This window comes from Bubalus kerabau, chromosome 4 (assembly GCF_029407905.1).
Source record: "Bubalus kerabau isolate K-KA32 ecotype Philippines breed swamp buffalo chromosome 4, PCC_UOA_SB_1v2, whole genome shotgun sequence".
NCBI lineage: Eukaryota > Metazoa > Chordata > Mammalia > Artiodactyla > Bovidae > Bubalus > Bubalus kerabau.
The window spans coordinates 180837820-180861492 of NC_073627.1; the positions used below are offsets into that span (position 1 = coordinate 180837820).

At 50.6% G+C, this 23673-nt stretch overlaps 2 protein-coding genes across 4 annotated transcripts in view; one reads left to right on the forward strand and one right to left on the reverse strand.

Moving 5' to 3' along the window:
* The window catches only part of TRAPPC12 (trafficking protein particle complex subunit 12), a 36748-nt gene extending 25002 nt beyond the window's left edge, over positions 1–11746 (reverse strand). The window contains exons 1-3 of one of the 2 annotated variants that reach the window (XM_055579529.1): positions 11633–11746; positions 10792–10934; positions 3678–4892 (exon numbers count right to left, since the gene is read on the reverse strand). In XM_055579529.1, the coding sequence (XP_055435504.1) occupies positions 3678–4886 (1209 nt within the window). In that variant the 5' untranslated portion in view covers positions 4887–4892; positions 10792–10934; positions 11633–11746. The remainder of the gene's footprint in view (positions 1–3677; positions 4893–10791; positions 10935–11632) is intronic. The other variant, XM_055579528.1, reaches the window with a different exon arrangement.
* Positions 11747–15563: 3817 nt separating this feature from the next.
* Positions 15564–23673, forward strand: part of EIPR1 (EARP complex and GARP complex interacting protein 1) — a 67546-nt gene continuing 59436 nt past the window's right edge. Inside the window, exons 1-2 of one of the 2 annotated variants that reach the window (XM_055579544.1) lie at positions 15564–15740; positions 23023–23106. In XM_055579544.1, the coding sequence (XP_055435519.1) occupies positions 15699–15740; positions 23023–23106 (126 nt within the window). In that variant the 5' untranslated portion in view covers positions 15564–15698. Of the gene's footprint in view, positions 15741–23022; positions 23107–23673 lie in introns of those variants that run through there. The other variant, XM_055579545.1, reaches the window with a different exon arrangement.

Below are 23673 nucleotides of genomic sequence, written 5' to 3' on the forward strand. Positions count from 1 at the left end.
TAAACGTTTCTGAACAGTCATCTCCCCACCAACTTTGCATCCAGTTCTTCAAGAATGCAGGCTAGCAAGACTCTGAATAGTTAGAAATGCCGACACTCCTCTTTTGAAGCTTCTGCGGTTGGATGCAGAGTTACATGCTCACCTGCGTGGCCTCTACCTTAACTCAGACTGCTCTACGAGGTCACTTCACAAAGAAACAAGGTAACACTTCCCCTCGGCCCATATTTCATTTCTTAAGAAGTGAAAGTGACAGTGAGGTCGCTCAGTCGGGTCCAACTCTTTGTGACCTTGTGGACTGTAGCCCGCCAGGCTCCTCCATCCATGGGATTTTCCAGGCAAGAGTCCTGGAGTGGGGTGCCATTTCCTTCTCCAGGGGATCTTCCTGACCCAGGGATTGAGCATTGCAGGCAGACGCTTTGCTGTCTGAGCCACCAGGGAAGGAATCTTTCATTTGGCACCAACAGGGGAGCAATTTGGAAAAGCTGCCAAGTGTCTCAGAAAAGCTGGTGCAGCGTCGCAACAGCAACAGTGGCGAGGGCAGGAGCGCGCGAACAGGCGAACCCAACACACCCTTGGTTGGCATCTTAAAAGCCTGGTGTGCACAGCGAGTTACCACGCGTGCTGGACCGACCTAACTCCTCTGGAAAATGAACACAGCATTTCTGGCATAAACCACACACTTTTTCTTTTCTATGAAAAGTTCTTTGAAGAGTAATACACGACTGAAGAGACACAGGTGAAGAACCAACCCGCACACTGGTTCCACGGGAAAGTCAAAGGCCTTTCAGGAACCACTCTGAATTCATATTTCAATCCACCATGAGGTTTCCAAAACAATCACTGTGGACCACAAGAGGGAGGAAGACACCGCTCAAGGACTTAAAGGGAGCAGAAAGGACACGCAGCGTCTCCCGGCTGGCCGCAGGGTGCGTTCTATCCCGGCAGCGGGCGCCTGGCCCTGGCTGACCGCCGAATGCCCTGCTTACTCCACGATCAGCCCCATGGAAGCGTCCGAGCTCTGAGGGGCTGTCACAACCCATGCTTCCCACTGGCGGGAACGGCCTCCGAGCTCGAGTCGCCTGGGCTCACCCAGCAGCAAGCATCAGCACGTTGTTTCTTAGCTCAGGAGTGACTGACCTGCTTCCCTGAAGGGCGTCACGGGGCGTTCAGCGCCTCCGGCCCATGAGTGCCGCACTCAGCCCAGCCCTTCAGGCGGCCAGAGTGAAGCAGCTCTGCGTGGCCCCAAACAGACCTGAGGAGCCCTGGGCCCGGGACCGCCCCGCGGACCACGGGGTCAAGGCATCAATGCTGACCCACAAACGCCCCTGACATCTGAGCCTGTAACTGGGATTCACTGAGGAGGCCGGGGAAGGCAAATTCACGCCCAATACGTTCTGCTGGAGAGGGCGGGGACGGTGCCTGGCGAGCCCCCAGGGAAGACGTGTCTCGCCAGCAAGTACCCGAAGAGAGCACGCAAGGACGTCCACATCTGCAGGCTCTCGCATCAGCTCCCCACAGAGACCTGGGTTGGGAAGATCTGCTGGCGAAGGGATAGGCTACCCACTCCAATATTCTTGGGCTTCCCTTGCAGCTCAGCTGGTAAAGAATCCGCCCACAATGTAGGAGACCCTGGTTCGATTCCTGGGATGGGAAAATCCCTGGAGAAGGGAAAGGTTACCCACTCCAGTAGTCTGGCCTGGAGAATTCTATGGAGTGTATAGTCCATGGGGTCGCAAAGAGACTCAGAGACTTTCACTCACACTCCCCAGAGAGACAGCTGGGGAGTTTCCAGCAAGGGAGCTGCATGACAGCTCTCTGGAGAAGTTGTAAACTGTGTGATCAGTTTATTATAGCAGCTGAGCTCCCGTAGATGATAAATCCCCTTTCCTCTCCTTTTAGATATGGAAAAATGTGTTTGTGTTACATGCGAATGTGCTTTATATAGAAAGAGTTCTTACTGATTTGGTTAAAAAAAAATACAGATGGTCTCTCAATAAATTACAAGATATATAAATATGTAATCATAAAATAAATAAATACTATATATTGTAAATAACAACATTAAAAAGCTCAATCTTATCAGTCATCAAAGATGATGACGACTTCTTCTTTGGCTCACCTCTCCAGCAGCCGCGTTGCTTCTCCACAGGATCGGCCTCGCAGGGTCGGGGCCCCAACCCGCGTGGCTTTCTGACCAGGCCGTGGTGGGGGAAGGGGAACGCCTGGCCCGGGAGGAGCCCCTTCAGTTCCCGGAGCGGACAGCGCGGGACACAAGGCACAGACCCTGCAGATCCCACCCAATACGCAGCCGAGCTCACCTCAGGGGGACGTGCGCACACCCATGAAAACGTTACCATGTAAGGCATGCTATGTGCCTTCCTGTACCTGGGCTTTCAAACTTAACAAATTATGAATCTCACTAAGTATTTTATCATAACATTATCTTCATGTTTTCATAAATAAAAATACTTATTTGAATATAACATTATTTTTGTGCGTGCATGTGTGCTAAGTCGCTTTAGTCGTGTCCGACTCTTTGTGACCCCATGGATCATAGCCCACCAGGCTCCTCTGTCCATGGGATTTCCCAGGCAAGAATACTGGAGCGGGCTGCCATGCCCTCCTCCGGGGGATCTTCCCAACTCAGGGATTGAACCTTACCTCTGTGTCTCCTGCATTGGCAGGCGGATTCTTTACCACTGGTACCACCGACGAGACCATAACATCATTTTTTCAGTTAAATATGTAAACATTCCACTGAAGAGACGAGATGTGGCGAATGTATTCAACTAGCCTCCTGACAATGGACTCCGAGATGCTTTCAGATTCTTTCCAATTTTAAACCTCACTCTGATGGGCATCCTGAAAGCTGGCTATTCATACATCAGTGAGATTGTTTCCTCATAAGTAACTACTCAGGGTGGGATTTCTGGTCAAAGCACATGCACGTTTGGACACACACTTTAACATTTGAGAAAGTTTGTGCCGAATTATCAGTCCCCTCAGGGCTGCCGAAGCTGGCTGCTTCCTCACATTCTAACAGACACAGAATAATTATAAATACTCAGACAACAGAAAGTGAAAATAACTTCATCTACTTCGATGACTGCTAAGATTGAACTTTTTAATGTTGTTATTTACAATATATAGTATTTATTTATTTTACGATTACATATTTATAATCTTGTGATTTATTGAGAGACCATCTGTATCTTTTTTTAACCAAATCGGTAAGAACTCTTCCAATATAGAGCACATTGTGTGTAACGCAAACACATTTTTCCATATCTAAAAGGAGAGGAAAGGGGATTTATCATCTACGCGAGCTCAGCTGTTATAATAAACCAATCACACAGTTCACAGCTTCTCCAGAGAGCTGTCATGCGGCTCCCTTGCTGGAAACTATTTCTAAGACTCTTTAAGCACCTTAAAGACCTTTGATCAGAGAAATCAACAGGGTTTCAAATTACCTGGTGACATCACAGCAAACACTCTCAAGATGAGAACCTTGGGAACTGCTGAAAACAATCAGTGTTTTTCAAAGCTCGACAGGCCTTTTCCATATGAACATACACGAAACAGAGTCAGATGAGAAGCAAGGACATTGGCCGGGACTTTCCCAGCTCACCGAGCGCGCCCACCGGCCCACCTACGCGCTGAAGGCCCTCTGCCCTCACCTGGATGTTGTCGAACTTGAGGCCAGGCATGGTGAGGTCCTCCTTGTCCACGAACACCGTGCCGTACTGCTGTGTGGCGACCGAGGTCAGCACACTCCTGGTTGCATCCCCGGGGATCCAGGCGTCGCTTCTCCGGTCCATCTCGCTAATGCTCAGGGCAGTGGCAAAGGGGTCCTCGCTGCCAGCGAACACCGCCTGGATCTGTGAGAACGGCTTCGGGGACTGCGAGATCTCCAGAGGAACCGTGGAGACACTCGACCCTGACCTCTGCACCCCTGGGGAGGAGGCAGCTTCCACGGAGCCCGGCGAGCTTCCTCCCACAGGGGTAGCGGCCAGCGAAGACAGGCTTTCCGGAATGGAAGGGCTGGCGTTGGGGTTACTGACGGAGATGAAGGTGGAGGTTGTGAAGGAATCAAAGAAGTCCGAGGCCAAGGAGCTGCTGCCGGTCGGATCGCCAAAGAACTTGCTCAGGCTGGGGCTTGGCTGGACCACCTGGGGTGGGGTCCTGGGGGCAGCCTCGCTGGCGCTGCTGAAGCTGGGGGATTTCACCATCTGGGACTCAAAGCCGTCACGCAGGGCTGGGGGCTGGGCGCCGGGGGGTGGCTGGCTAAAGATGGTGCACACGGGCACCGGCTCGTCCTTGGGGGCTGGCTGCCGGGGTGGCGTGCCGGATGGTGGCCCTGCCGTGGGCACCCGCGCAGCCCCCGGGCCTGGGTCCTCTCCGCCCCTATGTTCAAAAGCAGGCGGGTCTTCCACATCGCTCCGCTCGGGGTCCTCTTTCAACGATGCTCTGCCGTTAGGGGTCATGTCCGAGACGTCCTGAGGCATGTCCCCGCCATCACTCTCACCGCCGTCACTGAGAGAGCCCAGCGCACCCTCTTCTGCGCCGGGCCCCAGTCTGTGATCGCCGCTGCCCTCGGCGGGGTCCCCCACGTCCTGCAGACACCCCAGGTCACCCGCGTCGTCCTCGCTGTTGTTTGGGGAGTCGGAGATGAGCACGCTCTCCATCAGGGGCTCATCGAGCTTATCCGCGAAATTATTCGAGTCCTCGGACTCGAACTCGTCTCCGCCGAGATCGATGGTTTCCTCGTGGTAAAGAAGCTGCCCCTGGTCTCCCTGAGGCCCCTGCGGAGCGATGCTCTGCGCTGGCCCCTGGGCAGGCGCACTCTGCTCGGGCACGTGCTGGCTGGCACCTTCGGTATTCTCCATGGCCACCTGATACAGACAAAGACACGTCAACCTCAACAGCTTACATCTCGGTTACTATTAGAATGCTTTTGTCTTACTGGAATCATAGATGGCCTTGAACTACATTCCACAGGGCAACGGCAGTAAGAGGAGACTCGTCACTAACCCATTGTTATGTAGACTGGATCCTTACGACAAGAAGCAACGACTTCAGCAACAATTAAAGAACCCCAGGTTAAAGCTATGATTTTTCAAAATCTGACTTGTGAAGTAGGCAAAGATTTTTAGAATTGACAGTTTTGGGGAATTTATGGGACATTTACTTATTGATAAGGGAATGCAACCTTTCTCAAACACCCTCTTCCAACAACACAAGAGAAGAATCTACACATGGACATCACCAGATGGTCAATACCGAAATCAGACTGATTACATTCCTTGCAGCCAGAGGTGGAGAAGCTCTATACAGTCAGCAAGAACAAGACCTGGAGCTGACTGTGGCTCAGATCATGAACTCCCTATTGCCAAATTCAGACTTAAATTGAAGAAAGTAGGGAAAACCACTAGACCATTCAGGTATGACCTGAATCAAATCCCTTACTATTATACAGTGGAAGTGAGAAATAGATTCAAGGGACTTGATCTGATAGAGTGCCTGAAGAACTATGGACAGAGGTTTGTGACACTGTATAGGAGGCAGTGATCAAGACCATCCCCAAGAAAAAGAAATGCAAAAAGGCAAAATGCTTGTCTGAGGAGGCCTTACAAATAGCTGAAAAGAGAAGAGGAAAGGAGAACGGAGAGGCAAAGGAGAAAGAGAAAGGCAAAGGAGAAAAGCAAAGATATACCCATTTGAATGCAGAGTTCCAAAGAATAGCGAGAGATTAAGAAAGTCTTCCTCAGTGATCAATGCAAAGAAATAGAGGAAAACAATAAAACAGGAAAGACTAGAGATCTCTTCAAGAAAATTAGAGATACCAAGGGCACAATAAAGGACAGAAATGGTAGGGACCTAACAGAGGCAGAAGGTATTAAGAAGAGCTGGCAAGAATGCACAGAAGAACTATACAAAATAGATCTTCACGGTCCAGATAATCACGATGGTGTGATCACTCACCTTGAGCCAGACATCCTGGAATGTGAAGTTAAGTGGGCCATAGGAAGCATCACTATGAACAAGGCTAGTGGAGGTGATGGAATTCCAGTTGAGCTATTTCAAATCCTAAAAGATGATGTTGTCACAGTGCTACACTCAATACACCAGCAAATTTGGAAAACTCAGCAGTGGCCACAGGAGTGGAAAAGGTCAGTTTTCATTCCAATCCCAAAGAAAGGAAATGCCAAAGAATGCTCAAACTACCGCACGATTGCACTCATCTCACAAGCTAGTAAAGTAATGCTCAAAATTCTCCAAGCCAGGCTTCAGCAGTATGTGAACCACGAACTTCTAGATGTTCAAGATGGATTTAGAAATGGTAGAGAAACCAGAGATCAAATTGCCAACATCCACTGGATCATCAAAAAAGCAAGAACGTTCTAGCAAAACATCTACTTCTTCTTTACTGACTATGCCAAAGCCTTTGACTGTGTGGATCACAACAAACTATGGAAAATTCTTCAAGAGATGGGAAGACCAGACCACCTGACCTGCCTCCTGAGAAATCTCTATGTAGGTCAAGAAGCAACAGAACTGGACATGGAACAACAGACTGGTTCCAAATAGGGAAAGGAGTACATCAAAGCTGTATATTGTCACCCTGCTTATTTAACTTATATGCAGAGTACATCATGCAAAACTCTGGGCTGGAAGAAGCACAAGCTGGAATCAAGATTGCAGGGAGAAATATCAATAACCTCAGATATGCAGATGACACCACCCTTATGGCAGAAAGTGAAGAGGAACTCAAAAGCCTCTTGATGAAAGTGAAAGAGGAGAGTGAAACAGTTGGCTTAAAACTCAACATTCAGAAAATGAAGATCATGGCATCTGATCCCATCACTTCATGGAAAATTGGTGGGGAAACAATGGAAACAGTGAAAGAGTTTATTTTCTTGGACTCCAAAATCACTGCAGATGGCGACTGCAGTCATGAAATTAAAAGATACATGCTCCTTGGAAGAAAAGCTATGACCAACCTAGAGAGCATATTAAAAGGCAGAGATGTTACTTTGCCAACAAACGTAAGTCTAGTCAAAGCTATGGTTTTTCCAGTAGTCATGTATGGATATGAGAGTTGAACTATAATGAAAGCTGAGCACTGATGAATTGATGCTTTTGAACTGTGGTGTTGGATAAGACTCTTGAGAGTCCCTTGGATGCAAGGAGATCCAACCAGTCCATCCTAAAGCAGATCCTGAGTATTCATTGGAAGGACTGATGCAGAAGCTGAAACTCCAATACTTTGGCCACCTGATGTGAAAAGCTGACTCAACTGAAAAGACCCTGATGCTGGGAAAGAGTGAAGGCGGGAGGAGAAGGGGAGAGAGGATGAGATGGTTGGATGGCATCACCAACTCGATGGACATGAGTCTGAGCAAGCTCCAGGAGTTGGTGATGGACAGGGACACCTGGCGTACTGCAGTCCGGGGGGTCACAAAGAGATGGACACGACTGAGTGACTGAACTGAACTGAGCCTTTCTGAATAGCTCGGCAAAGAATAAAGCTCTCTGACAAGCAATTCCATGTTTACCAACTCACTTAAAATATGTTTTTAAAGAAAACACCATCTGAAAGGAAGCAAGCCAAGTAAAAAGGAACACTCAGTCTGTAACAATACTTTGATTCTCTCCAGTATCTTTGTTTCTATTCCAATCTGACTTTGAAAAGTCAAGTCCACCTCTTTCCTAGTGACACCGTCTACACAGATGATGCCCAACCCAGGGTAAAAATTAAATTGTTTACTGTAATCTCTAAATAAAAGCTACACCTTTGTTAGAAACCATTACCAGAGGTTGAAGAGTTGGGCCGAAAAGTCTTGCAAGTCAGTAATCACTGTCATCTGAGTGCCCCCGTGTCTGAGTCATTACCCTGCACTCCACGCAACGACAGAGAAAACGAAGTTAACTGCGACACACGTGGCACGGCCTCTGGCCCCGCCGCGAGAGAAAGAGGGATCCAGGTGGCAGCGGGCAGCGGCGAAAGCCCCGCCTCAGCCTTCTGACGTCTTTCCCTAGAAAACCTGAGAAGGTTCTTGTCACTCTCTCTGACTCTTCTGAAGGCAAATTTTCTATAAACCATTTTTATCAAACACTGAGTGCTACAATATTTATAACCTGTAGCTGATATAATACGTCCTAACTCCCTTTTCAGACCTAATATTCTGAGATCTGTACTACTCTTGTTCTTCTTCCATTTTCCAAGTGTATTTCCTCAAACAACATGTTCGATTTTTGCTTTTTACTTCAATTTCTCCTCCACTTTTAACCTTGAGACTCATTCCTGTAAGCAGCATGAAGCTGTGATTCCTGTTTTGATGATGATGCTCTGCTGTGTGATGGTTCCACAACCTAGTATCCATTACTTTTTTTTTTTGGCCCCATCATGCGGCGCGTGGAATCTTAGTTCCCTGACCAGGGAGCGAACCTGTGCCCCATGTATTGGGAGCACAGGGTTTTAACCACTGGACCGCCAGAGGAAGTCCTGATATATCTATTCTTCTTGAGGTGTTACGTTTTTGAATACAAACAGTGCTGCTATGACTATTCCTGTACATGCCTCCTGCTGTATGTGTGAAAGCTCATGGGCGCTTTGTGGAGAGTACAGTTCTTCATCAGGTAACACCAAACTGTTTAACTAAGTGCATGTACCAGTTTACACACCTGGTGGTGGTGTGTGTAAGTAATCTTCCTGTTCAACACAGTCACCTACGCTTGATATTGTTACACTTCTTAATATCAAGGTGTAAAAATTCCTACAAATCAACAGGATTATAAGTGATCCAACAAAAAAGTATCCTGAACAAGGTGAAAGGGATACACATTCACAAGCATGTGTCCTGTGACTTAAACAGCCGTACAATTTGACTTTATTAGGATGATTCCACATTGTACCAATGGTTACAGTAAAATTCAGCACCTTTTTTCAATCTCAAGAGTCCTGGCTGAGCCAAATATGGTCCCATTACTTATGTGTCATGGAGGAAGTCCTGCGCACGGGAAGTCCAAACAAAATACCGCCCTTTTTCCCAAGATTTAAACCCTGGAAACAACTGCCTGTAGATGCCATAACAAAGAAACAGTAGTATACTCAAACTGCGGTGAAAATGAACGAGCTATCCTACAGCGAACGCTTCAATGTCTGCACCTCACAAATCTAATTCTACACACCGAATGGGTAGGAAAATAAACAGTATGATGACTTTCTACCTGAAGTTCAAACAAGAAACTCAAACAATATATTATTTTAGGAATACAAACAGAAAAACAAGGTGATAATAACGCACAGTTGGACTGGGGAGCGGGCTGGAAGAGGCCTCGAGGAAAGGATCGATGGGGGCGGCGCATGGGTCTAAGCCGTCGGCAACGCCGGCGCCAGAAGCCAAGTCTGCACTTGACTTTGTGTTTTCCATGTCCGTTACATGCAGCCTTTGCATTTCATACTTTAAAAACTGAAAAACACATGTATCTGTCCTTGATCTGCATGAGATATAAATCTTCGCTTCTCCTGCTACTGATTTAATAAACGCTCACAGGGCACTCGTGGCAAAGTCCACACCTGCCAGTGCAGGGGGCACGAGACACCGGCGTGACCGCTGGGCTGGGGAGACCGCCTGGGGAAGAGTGTGGCAACCCACCTCAGGGTTGTTGCCTGGAGAATCCCACGGACAGAGGAGCCCGGTGGGCTACAGTCCACAGTCGCAGAGTCAGACACGATGGACCAACTAACACACAGCACACATGGAGCCACAGACGTGGTTTTAAGCGGACATCCGGCATCAGGATGCTGGCAAAGAGGTCAGACTTTCTCTTTGTCTGGTTGAGTTCTTTGCACATAAGCTTAATTAATGCCTTAAAATATTTTTAAGTGATTTAAATGCACTAAGAACAATGAAAACTATGCTCTTTAGGCTCCCTTTCTGGACACAAGACTGCAATTACAAATCTTTTACCAGATTGCAATAATGGAAACCATATTTCCATGAAAGAACTGTGCCATGAGGTAGGAATCTAATTAGTATACAATTGGAAAGGCCCCCATGGAGAGAACACTCACCACAGATCAAGCATTTTACATGTATTATCATATTTAAGCCTTAGGACCAACTTACAAGGCATAAGCTCCATCACACAGCAGAGGTCAACTGATTTGCCTGATGCTGTCAACTGATGGAGATGAGATTCCTACACAGGTTTTTCTGCCTCTGCTGTCCTTGTATGGCTGCTGAGACAGGTCAAGACTGAAAGCAGAGGGTAAGGCAGGGAGAGCTTGGAATGACTGCTTGAGGCTTGGGCTCACTACCAAGTGACCTCTGAAAATGACTTAATCCTTTAGTCTCTGCTTCCTCATCTGAAGATTGCGGTCATGAAGATTAAACAGCAAGAGGTGCACATGAACTGGTAACTATCATTTTAATGATAAAGGAGAGTGGTAACAGGCTGTCCTGGAACAGTGAAGATCCTGTTAGGGGTCACAGAACGTGAGGACTGGTGACTGTATTATTCTATTTGCAGCCGTCCTTCCCCCCAGCCCATTACACAGAGAGCTGCACTCACTGCCGTACAGTACAGCCTCCTGAATTTGCAAAAAGAAACAGGTATTTAAATATGATGTTTCCCAGTAGCCATAAGAAGGTGTAAACTGCAAGTCCAAGGAAATGCTTCATTGGGGTTAAACTCTTGTGGACTAGGTGAGAAAAACAGGCACATCTAGAGCACTTCTTTGAACCTTACGCTCTACATGTTTTCAATTCTTCTCAGTATACATACTCCACCAGTCAGCTTTGTCCTGCAAGATGCTCTGGAAAGCGTCAGCCAGCTTTTACATACAGACTGATAGGCCTTTACACAGACCGTCGCGTTCTGTCCTCACGACCCTGAGTCCGCTTGGGCAGGTTACTGTAAACGTCCATCTACAGAAGAGGCCAGGAGGAACGAGTCACTGAGTACTACAGCTGGGCCCCGGGGCGCAGACCCTCCTGAGCTTTCAGCGCCCGGTGTGGGGGCCGCTCCAGGGATGTGGAGCCAACGGCCGCCCCTGCAAAGGGCAGGCACCCAAAGCTCACGCTCCGGACCCTCAGGGTCATGCTGGGCCCGGAGGGAGGCGGGACAGAGACGAGTCCCCGGGCAGGAGAGACCCCCGGGCAGGAGAGACCAAGGAGCAGCGGAGACCTGGGGGGAAGAGACCCCCGGGAGGAGAGACCAAGGAGCAGCGGAGACCTGGCGGGAGAGACCCCTGGGAGGAGACCTCCGCGGAGGAGAGACCTCCGCGGAGGAGAGACCTCCGCGGAGGAGAGACCTCCGCGGAGGAGAGACCTCCGCGGAGGAGAGACCTCCGCGGAGGAGAGACCTCCGCGGAGGAGAGACCCAGGAGTAGGGGAGACCTGGGTGGAGAGACCCCCTGGGAAGAGAGACCCTCTGGATGCGAGACCTGGGAGGAGAGACTCCAGGGGAGGAGAGACATGGGGGTAGAGACCTCCTGGGAGGAGAGACCCGGGAGCAGACCCTCCCACCCCAGGGGCTGAAGCTGGAGACGGCACTACCCCCTCTCCACAGCCCGGGCCCTGTCCTCATCAGCCCCCTCGCCCCCCGGGGTTGGGGGAAGGGTCACCTGCGGCTGTGACCCGGGTCCGGGAGAAGCCGGAGGAAGCCGGGACGGGACTCGGCGCTTCCGCGGCGTCTGCGCCTGCGCGCGCCTGCTCCCGCGCATGCCCGGTGCAGGAGCCGAAGGCCGGCGCGGTTCCGGTTCCGGCCGTGGTGGGTGGGGCCTGGGGGGGGGGGCGGGAGCGAGGGGGCGGGGCGGAGCGCGTCCCTGAGAACCAGAGGGACGTCGCTAAACCTGTGGCAGAGGGCAGCTGGGAGGGAAACGGCTAAGCGTTTTTTAAGTTCGTGGCCAGTGCATGCTTGAAATACTTACTTTCAGGGCTGTGTCTCTGCGCCTATACGTGTTTTCAACTTTTCTTGTTGAGAGTACATCCGTCTGTGCTACTTGTGTAATCCACATTAAGGGTAAAAATGGTAATAATACCACTGATAGCTGGGTGGAATTAACCCAGCAGTATGAAGATCCTGAATGCCTTAGCGCCACAGCGCAATCTCAGGCAAGCGGAGCGGCCGAGGAGGATGCCGCGTCTGTGCTTCTGCATTCTTGACTTCCGATGTCACCCTGGAGATACCCCGGTTCATCACCTAGCCTAAGTGTCAGGCTCGGCGCCAGGAGCTGGAGCACAGCTGAACCAGGCCACGCCCAGCCATCTCCTTCTTATTCTTTAATGATTTAAAATAGTTTTATTTTGACAAATAAAAATCGTTTGTATTTAAGGTGAACAACGTGACGTCCTAATGTATCTAAACACTGTGAGATGGCCACAATGGAGCTAATGCCCTTATCCATCGCCCCGCTCATTTTTTGTGTTTGTGGTGAGAAGATTTAAAATCTATTCTCTGAAAATCACAAGTATAGGATACATTATTATTAACTATGTCTCCAGAACTTATTAATCTTTTCATTGAAAGTTTGTATTATGTGTTCAATAGCTTCCCTTTCTCCCAACCCTCAGCCTCTGGTAACCACCATTCTACTCTCCTTTACAATGATTTCAACTTTCTTTTTTAGATTCCACCTGTAAATGGAATCATGCTGTATTTGTTTGTCTGTATCTGGCTTATTTCGCTTAGCACAATGCCTTCTAGGTTCATTTATGTCATATATAAAAGTTAAAAAATTTCTTCCTTTTAACAGGCTGAATAATATTCCACATATATGAAAAAGCATGTAAAAAAATATTGGCCAGTTTAAAATAGTTTTCCTCCTTAAATAGAATAATTGATTAACCAAATCTTGAGTTACTTTACAGACAGCACTATGCAGGTACAAAAGGGGAGCCCCTGTCTCCACAATGATCTTCACGTGAAGAACCTTCAGAAAACTAACACAACTGCCACTGGAGCCCTTTACGAGGCAAGAAATCCTTCAATAAGGAGAACCTGGCTTCCAGCAGACTGCCTTGAGACTAGACAATCAGTTCCCAAGTTTGAAATTCCCCTAACCCCTTAAATTTCACCCTGAATGTTGGATGGGGGAGACAGATCTGAGACCTGTCTCCCATTTCCTCGCTGGTCAACCTCATGATAAACCTCCTTCTTTCCTCAAAAGCCGATGTCACAGTATTGGCCTCTATGATCACTGGGTAGTGATCCCTTGGTTGGTAATGCAGGTGTGCACGTGTGTACACACACACACACACATTTTCCATCCAGCTGTGGATGGACACTTTGGTTGTTTCCGTATCTTGGCTACTGCAACTAATTCTGCAGTGAGCATGGAGTGCAGGTATCGCTTCAAGATAGTGAGTTCATTTAGGCTGGATCACAGAAGTGGGATTTCAGGATGATATGGCAATCTATTTTCAATTTTTCGAGGACCTCCCATACTGTTTTCCACAGTTGATATATCAACTTACATTCTCACCGACAGGGTACAAGGATTCCCTTTTCTCCAATCCTGCCAGTGCTGCTTATCCTTTAACTTTCTGATGACGGCCACTTTATCGTGTGGGGTGGTGGTTCACTGTGGTTGATCTGCACTTCCCTGGTGATTAGTGAGCCTGAGCATCTTTTCATATACCTATCCTGCCGGGGTCCAGCCCCGGAGGATCCAGGGAATTCGAAGCGGGGACTGCGTCGGCGAGGATCAGGAAACAATTGCTTAATTAAACGTTAATTAGGGATATAAAGAGTGGTTAAATAAGGATAGCTCAGTGAAAAAATTTAGTGGAGAAAAGAGGCTGAATAATTCAGCCAGAAAGTGAGAGAAAGAACGACATGGGGAGACCAAGTTTCGGTGAACAAGGCCCGCACTTTATTTTCCAAAGTAGTTTTTATACCTTAAGTTATGCATAGAGGATAATGGGGGAAGGGGTAGAGTCATGCAGTAAGCCAGGCTTTCTTCCTGCAAACTTATCATATGCAAAAGTTTAGGTGATTTGCATCATCTTCTGGCCCGGAGGCCTGTTAACATTTTAAGACGCTTTCTTCAGAAAACTTATTTTTCTCTAAAGGTGATTAGTCAGGGGCCACCCTCCAAAAGCATTAGATAAAGTTGCATTCCTACAGGGCAAAGGTGTGGTGGGCTATAACAAGAAAAAGAATTAACTCAAGAGTCCAAGGTTACAAACATTAAAGCTACTACTTACACCAATTATATTAATCAATACACTGCCAGGGACACAGCAGGTAAGGGATACGGAGACTTAGCAGCAAACTTTGGCCCAACAAGTGAAAAACCCTTCACCAATACAATTTCTAATCAATCTTTTAACTGCTCAAAGGAATCTGTATTTAGACAGTTTAGAACATCTCATGCCTTTCACCGTTGGGAGGCTCTGAACAATCACATGTGGCCGGAAAAACCTACTGAGGCAGGCTAGAGGACCTCCAAAGGAGTTTGTAAGTTGAAACACTATCACACCCAGGAACTTTATTAACTGGAGCTGTAAGTTAACTCTTTTTTCTGAGAGGTAGTGGGGGACAGCGCCCCCGTAAAGTCAGAGGTGTAGGTGAGAGCACAAAGCAGAAAGTAGGCAGACTCTGGTTTTGGGGGTAGATGCTCGAGAATGTCCAGGGGGACGCCTGAGGTCGATCCTGCCTTTGCGTATGCCGAGCCTCCTTCCTCATGACTTTTGCCACGAGCGGAGCTCCTGCTCCCGGCACTATCCCAGACCTCCTTACCTGAAACAAAGATTCAGGGGCGATGAGAGGAAAGTGAAATGATCACATTGGTGGAGAACCTGTGCATGGCCCTGGAACCTACGGAACCCAGGGTAGTGAAGAATGTGCACACGGCATTCTGGGGCTACATGCAATGCCACTCCTGTCTGCAAGGGCACTGCCAAACGTCAAGGCGTGCGCTCTGGCCGACTCCTGGACGGAGGCAAACCTCTGCAGCGCTGACAGTTCTTGAAGACTCAAAGACGCCAGAGTCTGTCCACCGGACTCCCTTCAGAGGCAAATAAATGTCAGGCGTCACTTACCACCCCAGCACCGGCAGTGCGACCCCTTGGCCACGCCACGCACAAGGCCGGTCGCCTGCAGACACGAACAAGCCCGGCCTCTGACTCCAAGGCTCCTGGGCCCAGCCCACCCGAGGTTGCCAGCCCAAGCGCATCCCCGAGCCCTCCACTGAACACCTCTGTGCCCCTCAATGTCCCCAAAACGATCAGCGGTCGTCTGTAAAGCCTGAGGTTCCGCCTTGGCTGCTGGGCCGGAGAGGACTTGACAGCGCCTGCAGAGCGCTTCCCGGCGCCCAGCCGTCCCACGACCGCGTCAGAACCCTAGGGGAACCGTAGGAAGGCGGAGCTGGGGAGGTTCCGAATTGCAGCCCGCCCAGCAGGCGCCTCTGGCAGGCCCTCCGCTTCTGGTCCTACCGGGCGCATAAAGCCCGGAGGTAGCCAAGTGCGCATGCGCAGGAGCTCGGCGCTGCGTCATCGGCGGCGGCCGCCGGCGCCCGGGAGCGCGTTAATGACGCGCCCGGAAAACAGGAAGTGAACCCTACGGGAGCCGCGGTGGCTCAGAAACGGTCGCCGCGCGGCGCCGCCGGGGCTGGGGCGCATGAATGGGAGTGGAGCTGGGGCGCGTCGGCCCAGGGGACCCGCCTTCAGCGAGGGCGCTGCCGCAGCATGGAGGACGACGCGCCCGTGATCTACGGCCTGGAGTTCCAGGTGGGTCCTGGAACGGCCCCGCGGCGCCCGGTGCCGCCGAGGTCACTGCGGGGAGGCCTCGGGGGGCCAAAGGCCGCGGTCATCCAGGGGCCGAGGGCCCGCTAGACGCCCGCGGGGCGCGGCGGTCCGGCCCGCGACCCCTGGCCGTGGGAGCCCCCGCCGCCTGCCTGCCGCCCCCGGCGTTCCTTGTGGCCTGACTCTCACGGCTTGCTTTGCTGTAATTGCTTGTGAACATTTCCGAAAGCCTTGCTGTTCTTGGAGGCAGACGCTGTATCTGTATTACTATTACTGTTGTAACTTGGACACAGTGTTTAAATTTACATTAAAATTTGCCAAGATGCAGGGGGAGTTCTTATGTCCCCTTCACCGAGTTTCCCCTAATGTTGGCGTCTTCCTGTGGTCCGGGCACAGTGACCAAAGTTTCGAAATTAGCTCTGAAATCATCCTGTTACGCTTCCCTGGTGGCTCAGATGGTAAAAGAATCTGCCTGCAATGTGGGAGACCTAGGGTTCGATCCCTGGGATCAGGAAATTCCCCTGGAGAAGGGCATGGCAACCCGCTCCAGTATCTTGCCTGGAAAATCCCATGGACAGAGGAGCTGGCGGGCTCCAGTCCATAGGGTTGCAAAGAGTTGGACACTACTGAGTGACTTTCACTTCAGTTCAGTTCACTTGCTCAGTCGTGTCCGACTCTGCGACCCCATGAACTGCAGCACACCAGGCCTCCCTATCCATCACAAACTCCTAGAGTCCACCCAAAGCCATGTCCATTGAGTCGGTGATACCATCCAACCATCTCATCCTCTGTCGTCCCCTTCTCCTCTTGCCCTCAATCTTACCCAGCATCAGGGTCTTTTCAAGTGACTCAGCTCTTCGCGTCAGGTGGGCCAAAGTATTGGAGTTTCAGCTTCAACATCAGTCCTTCCAGTGAACATCCAGGACTGATCTCCTTTAGGATGGACTGGTTAAATCTCCTTGCAGTCCAAGGGACTCTCAAGAGTCTTCTCCAACACCACAGTTCAAAAGCATCAATTCTTCGACACTCAGCTTTCTTTATAGTCAAACTCTCACATCCATACATGACCACTGGAAAAACCATAGCCTCGACTAAACGGACCTTTGTTGACTAAGTAATGTCTTTGCTTTTTATATGCTGTCTCAGTTGGTCAAAACTTTCCTTCCAAGGAGCAAGCGTTTTTTAATTTCATGGCTGCAGTCACCATCTGCAGTGATTTTGGAGCCCCCAAAATCAAGTCTGACACTGTTTCCAGTGTTTCCCCATCTATTTCGAAGTGATGGGACCAGATGCCATGATGATAGTTTTCTGAATGCTGAGTTTTAAGCCAACTTTTTCATTCTCCTCTTTCACTTTCATCAAGAGGCTCTTTAGTTCCTCTTCACTTTCTGCCATAAGGGTGGTGTCATCTGCATATCTGAGGTTATTGATATTTCTCCCAGCAATTTTGATTCCAGCTTGTGCTTCCTCCAGCCCAGCGTTTCTCATGATGTACTCTGCATATAAGCTAAATAAGCAGGGTGACAATATACAGCCTTGACACATTCCTTTCCTTATTTGGAACCAGTTTGTTTTTCCTTGTCTGGTTTGAACTGTTGCTTCTTGACCTTCATACAGATTCCTCAGGAGGTGGGTAAGGTGGTCTGGTATTCCCATCTCTTGAAGAATTTTCCACAGTTTTGTGATTCACACAGTCAGAGGCTTTGCCAAAGTCAATAAAGCAGAAGTTTTTCTGTAGTTCTCTTGCTTTCTCTGATCCAACAGATGTTGGCAGTTTGATCTCTGGTTCCTCTGCCTTTTCTAAATCCAGCTTGAACATCTGGAAGTTCTCCGTTCACATAGTGCTGAAGCCTGGCTTGGAGAATTTTGAGCGTCACTTTGGTAGCGTGTGAGACGAGTGCGCCTGTGCAGTATTTTGCACATTCTTTGGCATTGCCCTTCTTTGGGATTGGAATGAAGACTGACCTTTTCCAGTCTGGTGAATTTAGCATTCAGTAAATGTTATTCTGATTATTATAATGAAACAGAATTCTTACAGGTGAATTCTGAACAAGTATCTCAGTGCCCTGTGAGTCAGGAACTGTTGGGCTTAACAGCTGGCTCTATCACACAGGGCTTCCCTTGTGGCTCAGCTGGTAAAGAATCCACCTGCAATGTGGGACACCTGGGTTCGATCCCTGGGTTGGGAAGATCCCCTGGAGAAGGGAAAGGCTACCCATTCCAGTATTCTGGCCTGGAGAATTCCATGGACTGTATAGTCTACGGGGTCACAAAGAGTTGGACACGACTGAGCGACTTTCACACACGTGCTCTATCACTCAAGACTGGTGCCTTAGCGGCCAGTTGAGAACAGAGCTGTGTCTTGGGCACTCTGCTTAACATTGCACATGTATTTTGTTTAATTGTGACATCGGTCATATTGTTAGATGTTATTTTTCCTGTGGGTGGAGTCCTCTTAACTAGTAAGGGATGGGGATTCTGGCCTACGTGGGCTTTACAGAGGTGCGCATGTGGGTGCGTGCAGAGGGCGCCTGTGGAAGAGACGTGCTTCCCTGACCTTGCGCTCCCCAAGTGTGCATCTTCTTCCAACACCTCTTAATAACTTTTCAATCTCTTTAATCCCCCAAATAGCCCAGAGGTTTTGATCTTCAGTATTGGATCTTCGAGGTAACTAAAATGTTGTTTCCTGGGATTTTGGACAAATCAGTGGAGTGGATTCTTGCCTTGGGCCTCAAGTATTTTATCTGAATATCTTTTCTTATCTTAAAAGAAGGAGCTGATTGTTGCACTTCTGTACACAGCTCTTTGGGCCCCAGCTTTCTTGAATCTGAAGAGCAATTACTGCATGTGGGGAAAGAGCAAGTTAGCCAAGATGGTGGTGCTCAGGCTCTCTCGCCCCACGTTTTGTAGCTACGTGGTTCTGTAACAGTAGAGATAACTTATAGCTCTGTGCATCTCAATGTCCCCACCTGGCCACTGCCCTGTCTGTTCTGTAAGCGTGTATAAGCTCCACCTGAAAAGCCCTTGAGGCTGCCTGACGACTGTCCGCTGGTCAGCCCCAAGGGAACACGGCATTTCTGCTGCTGTGGCTTCTGCACCAGTCAGGAGAGAATCAGCATGTCGGCAGTTCTTAGGGCTCCTCGAGTTTTCCTGCAGGCTCCCCCCTGGCACCGTGCCTGCCCTGGGTTCGGCTAACAGTGTGCACAGCCAGGAGCAGTGGGACAGCTGATGTAGTCAGCAGGATGAACAGCCAGACGCACGACCCGCCCCAGTGGAGAAAAAGAGAAAGTGCAGCCACAGTGGAGAGTTTAGAGCTGGATCAAGCCTGCCAAACCCATGCCTGCGGAGCCCCGAGGGGCCCCTGGGCCTGCAGACAGCCAGAGGGGACGCTCAGGAGGGCAGGTGAAGTGCAGACAGTACAAGGAGGGCCTGGGCGATGATGGGGAGAGCAGCGCCCTCAGTTTCTGCTCTGGCCCGGGAGGTGCAGGAGCCTCTGGAAGAGGGCGGGCATCTTGCAGCGGCACGCGGGAGGCCTTTCTGAATAGCGCCCCATCCACCTCTTCCGGCTCTTTAACTGCTCCCTCCACGGCGGCAGGCTTGGGAACGTCTAGGGATGGCAGCAGGCAAAGGGGATGCATGTCTGGGCTGCTGTGCTGGCAGCGGGAGTTGACAGATCAAACTGAAACAGGGGCCGCTGCTTTGCTCCTGGAGCAGCAGAGGCAGCTGATGCCAGGGCAGCAGACACTCGGTTTGGGAAGGGCCACAGCAAAAGATGCGGGCAGGCCAGGCAGAAGATTACATGGCATCCGTGGACCCTCCTTCTGATGCCTTTTACAGGCTGGTCCTTAAATTGGATGGCTCCTGTGCTGAGGAATATGGTAAAGGCTGTGTCCTTACCTTTGGAAACTGGATCCCTCCCTGTGTGGAAGCAACTGTACAGGCTGTGTGCTGTGATGTGCTACTAACCTCTGAATTCTCTCGCAGATTTAGGACAGTGTGAAAGCATTTGGAATCATGTGTGTAGGCTGTGAATGCCACAAGATTCCCTCTTTCAGGGGGAGGGCCCAGCGCCTGTGGGGAGTTAGAAGGTCCTTAATAAAACCTGTCAGAGAAGGCAATGGCACCCCACTCCAGTACTCTTGCCTGGAAACTCCCATGGACGGAGGAGCCTGGTGGGCTGCAGTCCATGGGGTCGCTAAGAGTCGGACATGACTGAGCGACTTCACTTTCACTTTTCACTTTCATGCATTGGAGGAGGAAATGGCAACCCACTCCAGTGTTCTTGCCTGGAGAATCCCAGGGACGGGGGAGCCTGGTGGGCTGCCGTCTATGGGGTCGCACAGAGTCGGACACGACTGAAGCAACTTAGCAGTAGTAGCAGCAGCAATAAAACCTGTGGAGGCTTTCCTGCCATCTCACAAGGACAGCCGGTGGACTGGACTTGGCCATGCAGATAAAGTCACTCCACGTGTGCTGGGTGGCCCTTCTAGCCCCATGAGGGCAAGGACTGCAACACGAATTCAGGTGGCAGCTGACATTGAGTTTGCAATGTACTGGGGGCATAACTGTTTGCTGTAGCGTCTACTGCTGTTGCAGAATGTTCTTTCAAGGGTCAGCGTTACTCACCAAGGAAATACCACGAAAATGGACTGTGTGCAGATTTTGAGGCGAGAGACCCTGAGTGGGTAGAATGTGGGGAAGGAGCACATTGGCCAAGAGGGTGGTGGCCAGACGCTGTTGGCCCACGGCCTCTCGCTCTCGCCCCACGATCTGTCAGTGTGGTCCTGTCACAGCTGGGATCACTCACAGCGCTGTGCGTGTGCAGCGCCGTGTACCCCTTCGGCCACGGCCACGTCTGTCTGTAAGCGTATATAAGCTCCACTGAAAAGGCCCTGAAGCTGCGCTCTGTCTGTGTGCGCCGGGTCAGCCCTGAGGGGAGGGGACGCAGCGCGTCCGCTGCTACAGCTGCAGCCCCAGTGCCTGCAGCTCCCAGGCTCCTTGCAGGTTCTCCCAGCTTCCCCGCTCGCTCCTGCCTGCCCTGTTCAGCAAGCAGTGTGGACAGAGTGACAACTGGTGTAATCGGCAGGATGATGCAGCGAGACGTTGACCACTGGCTGAAGGTCATGAGGTCTGGAGGGTAAAGTGAGGCACCGCTGTGCCGATGAGAGGCAGAAGCACCGAGTGGAGCGGCCGTTGAAACGAGACAGTGCTGAGCACATCCGCCTTTCTGCAGCACTTTGACTTGTGTTCACGGTTTTCGTTCTTTTTTGTGTGTTTAAAAAATTTTAAACAAGCAGTGCTTTCGAGTCATTTAAGTCAGTTACTGAAAGTCTGGTTAAAATCAGCAGACCCTAAACTTGCCCTTTCCATCTTATCTGGTGAGGATAACCTCTCTCAGCCTTTCCGAAGGCGTTTCTTCTAGTTGACCTGCCCGCTCTTAGCTCCCGGACGTAACCTGTGACTGGACGCCGTGGCGTCTGAGGATTTTCAGCTTTTCCCCTGCTCTCCTGTCTCCAGTCAGACTCCCAGCAGTTAATCACAATCTTTCGCCAAGTCTTTACTCAGGTTTCTCCTGTTTCTAATTGCAGAATGTTTTGTTGACTGCTGATTCAGGTGGGGTTCTCTGCCATGTTTAGCCAGCATTTCAGGATTTTTGCTTGGGAACAGTGTGAGTTTTAGGTTCAGTACCTTATTGTGTGTGTCTTGGCTTCTCCGGTTAATGCCTTGCCCACCAGCGGTGCTCACGCGCCAGGTTTCTCTCCCCGGAGTTTCCACTCCCGTGTCCTGCGTGCTTTTGAGCCGCTGCCTAAGTTCTTGTGTTTCTGTCACCACAGTGAAGAGCAACTGCCCAAGATGGCCGTGGTCAGGTGCCCTCGCCCCCGTTTTTAGGGCTGATACTTTAGGACATAACAGTAATCGTTGTCAGTCCGTCAGTGGATCTGCTGCTTCCAAACCAACACACAGGGACGCTGCCTTTTAACCTGATGAACTGAAGCTCAGGGCCAGCCATCTTACAGTCCATTTCATAGACCTGCTGCATCTTCAGAGGTTGCGTGAGTTCCTAATTCGCGGTTTCTGTCCTTGCACGGCACGGGGTCTGGTTCGTGGTCCCCCCCGCCATGCCGGCTCGGGTTCAGTTGTCTGGGTGGCCTTGCCAAGCCTCTCCAGTCTGTTCTAATCCCTCTCGTTTGAGGAGGTGATTGCTCTCCAGTTTTGTGAGTGTCCCTGTGTCTGATCGTGGGTTCTGGCCCTGCTGTGGCCCTCAGCTTGGCGTCTGCACCTCCTGAAGCCTTTTCCCTTGTCTCCCTCCAGTCCTCCTTGTGGAGCTCCAGTGCTGAGCCCTCCCGCTGTGGGCTCTGCAGGTGGAGGCAGCCCGGCCTGGCCCAGGCCGACAAGTGCTCGCGGCTCCGGGTTTTGCAGCTCTCATTTACCCCAGGGCAGCCCCCTGCTCTGCCCCACGGAGCTCTGGCCACCTCCTGAGATGCTAGTAGGTCCCCACCCTGCTCTAGTTGGCGCCCTGGTGTGTGGGGGACCCCTGTTCTGGCTGCCCCCTCCGGAGGTTCCCAGCACGGCCCCCTCTTTGCTTGGGGCGTGGCCGCCAGCGTCTTCCTCAGCATCTTCTCTCAGCGCCGACCTTCCCCACCTCGGAGGCTGTGTTCCCTGGGTGCTTTAGGATTGTAGACATCTCCACGTCTCCACGTCTGCTCTTCACGCCCCTTCCTGCCCTTACAGGGCTTCCGGAAGTCTGAGGAGGGAGGGGCGAAGCCCAGGATAGGGTTAGGGTTAGGGAGGACGTGGGCAGGCGGTCAGCCCCTCCCCCAGCTTCCTCCTCTGCCGGACCTTGCAGTTCACGCCTGTGGCAGCTTCCTGAAGCCTTGAAACAAGCTCGGGGTTTTGGATTGAGTTTTTCCAGTTGGCTCTGCAGGAGACTTGGCTCAAACCCCCTGCTTTGCCCTCAGTGGGAGCCATCTTGTGCTCTGTTATTGAAGAATAGTTTGTTCAACCAGTCGATGACTTAAATAATTTTGTTAAAAACGGTTTATATCTTTACTGTTTAATTTTTGTGTCCAATTACAGTTGTTTCCAGATTCGGAAGCGCAGTTTGGTCACAGATCGTACAAGAGACGAGGGCTTCTCCTGCACGTTTCTAAGCTGCCTGGCGGACCCTCTGCCCCAGGGGCTCCCCCAGCAGTGGTGGAGGCGTCGGCTGCCCGCTTGGTCTGTCCGTCCGCCTCCATCCACATGTGCCCTCTCCTTCCCCCTGCAGGCGCGGGCCCTCACGCCTCAGACCGCGGAGACAGACGCCATTCGGTTTTTGGTTGGGACGCAGTCTCTCAAGTATGATAATCAGGTAAGTATTTCTGACAAATGGATACATGTTAATTACCAAGCCTGTTCTTAGTTTTATAGCCATTTTGTTCTTGATTTTTCAAGCAGAACATGAGAATTAATGCCATGCAAACAAAACAGAGCTTTCATTGGGATTTACATAGCCAGCTGCATGTAACGACTGGAGGCGAGGATTTAAACTTACTCTGTGTATCGTTGCAGCCCTTGGGTAGTGTTTTGTGGGTGCATCGGGGTCACCATGCAAGGGGTCGAGGGCACCAGGGTACGTGGTCGGTGTCACCCCTTTGACCCCGGCCAGTGGAGGACTGGTTTGATGGCTCACAGCACTCTCTAGATGAGGCTGGACGAGGCCATAATCCCGTCTCAACATGGAGTCTAGGCCGTCACCGCTGGTCGATCCAGGGAGAGACACAGGGTGTGGCCCGTGTCTCTAGGTTAGGAAGAATGTTGGGTTCTCATGAGGTCGGGTTTTCGGCTTGGCCTCGGCCAGACCTCAGATGTCTGGCCTTGAACAAATGGACCAACCTCGCCGGACTTCATCTTCCTCGTCCTCCAGTGGTGACGAAGC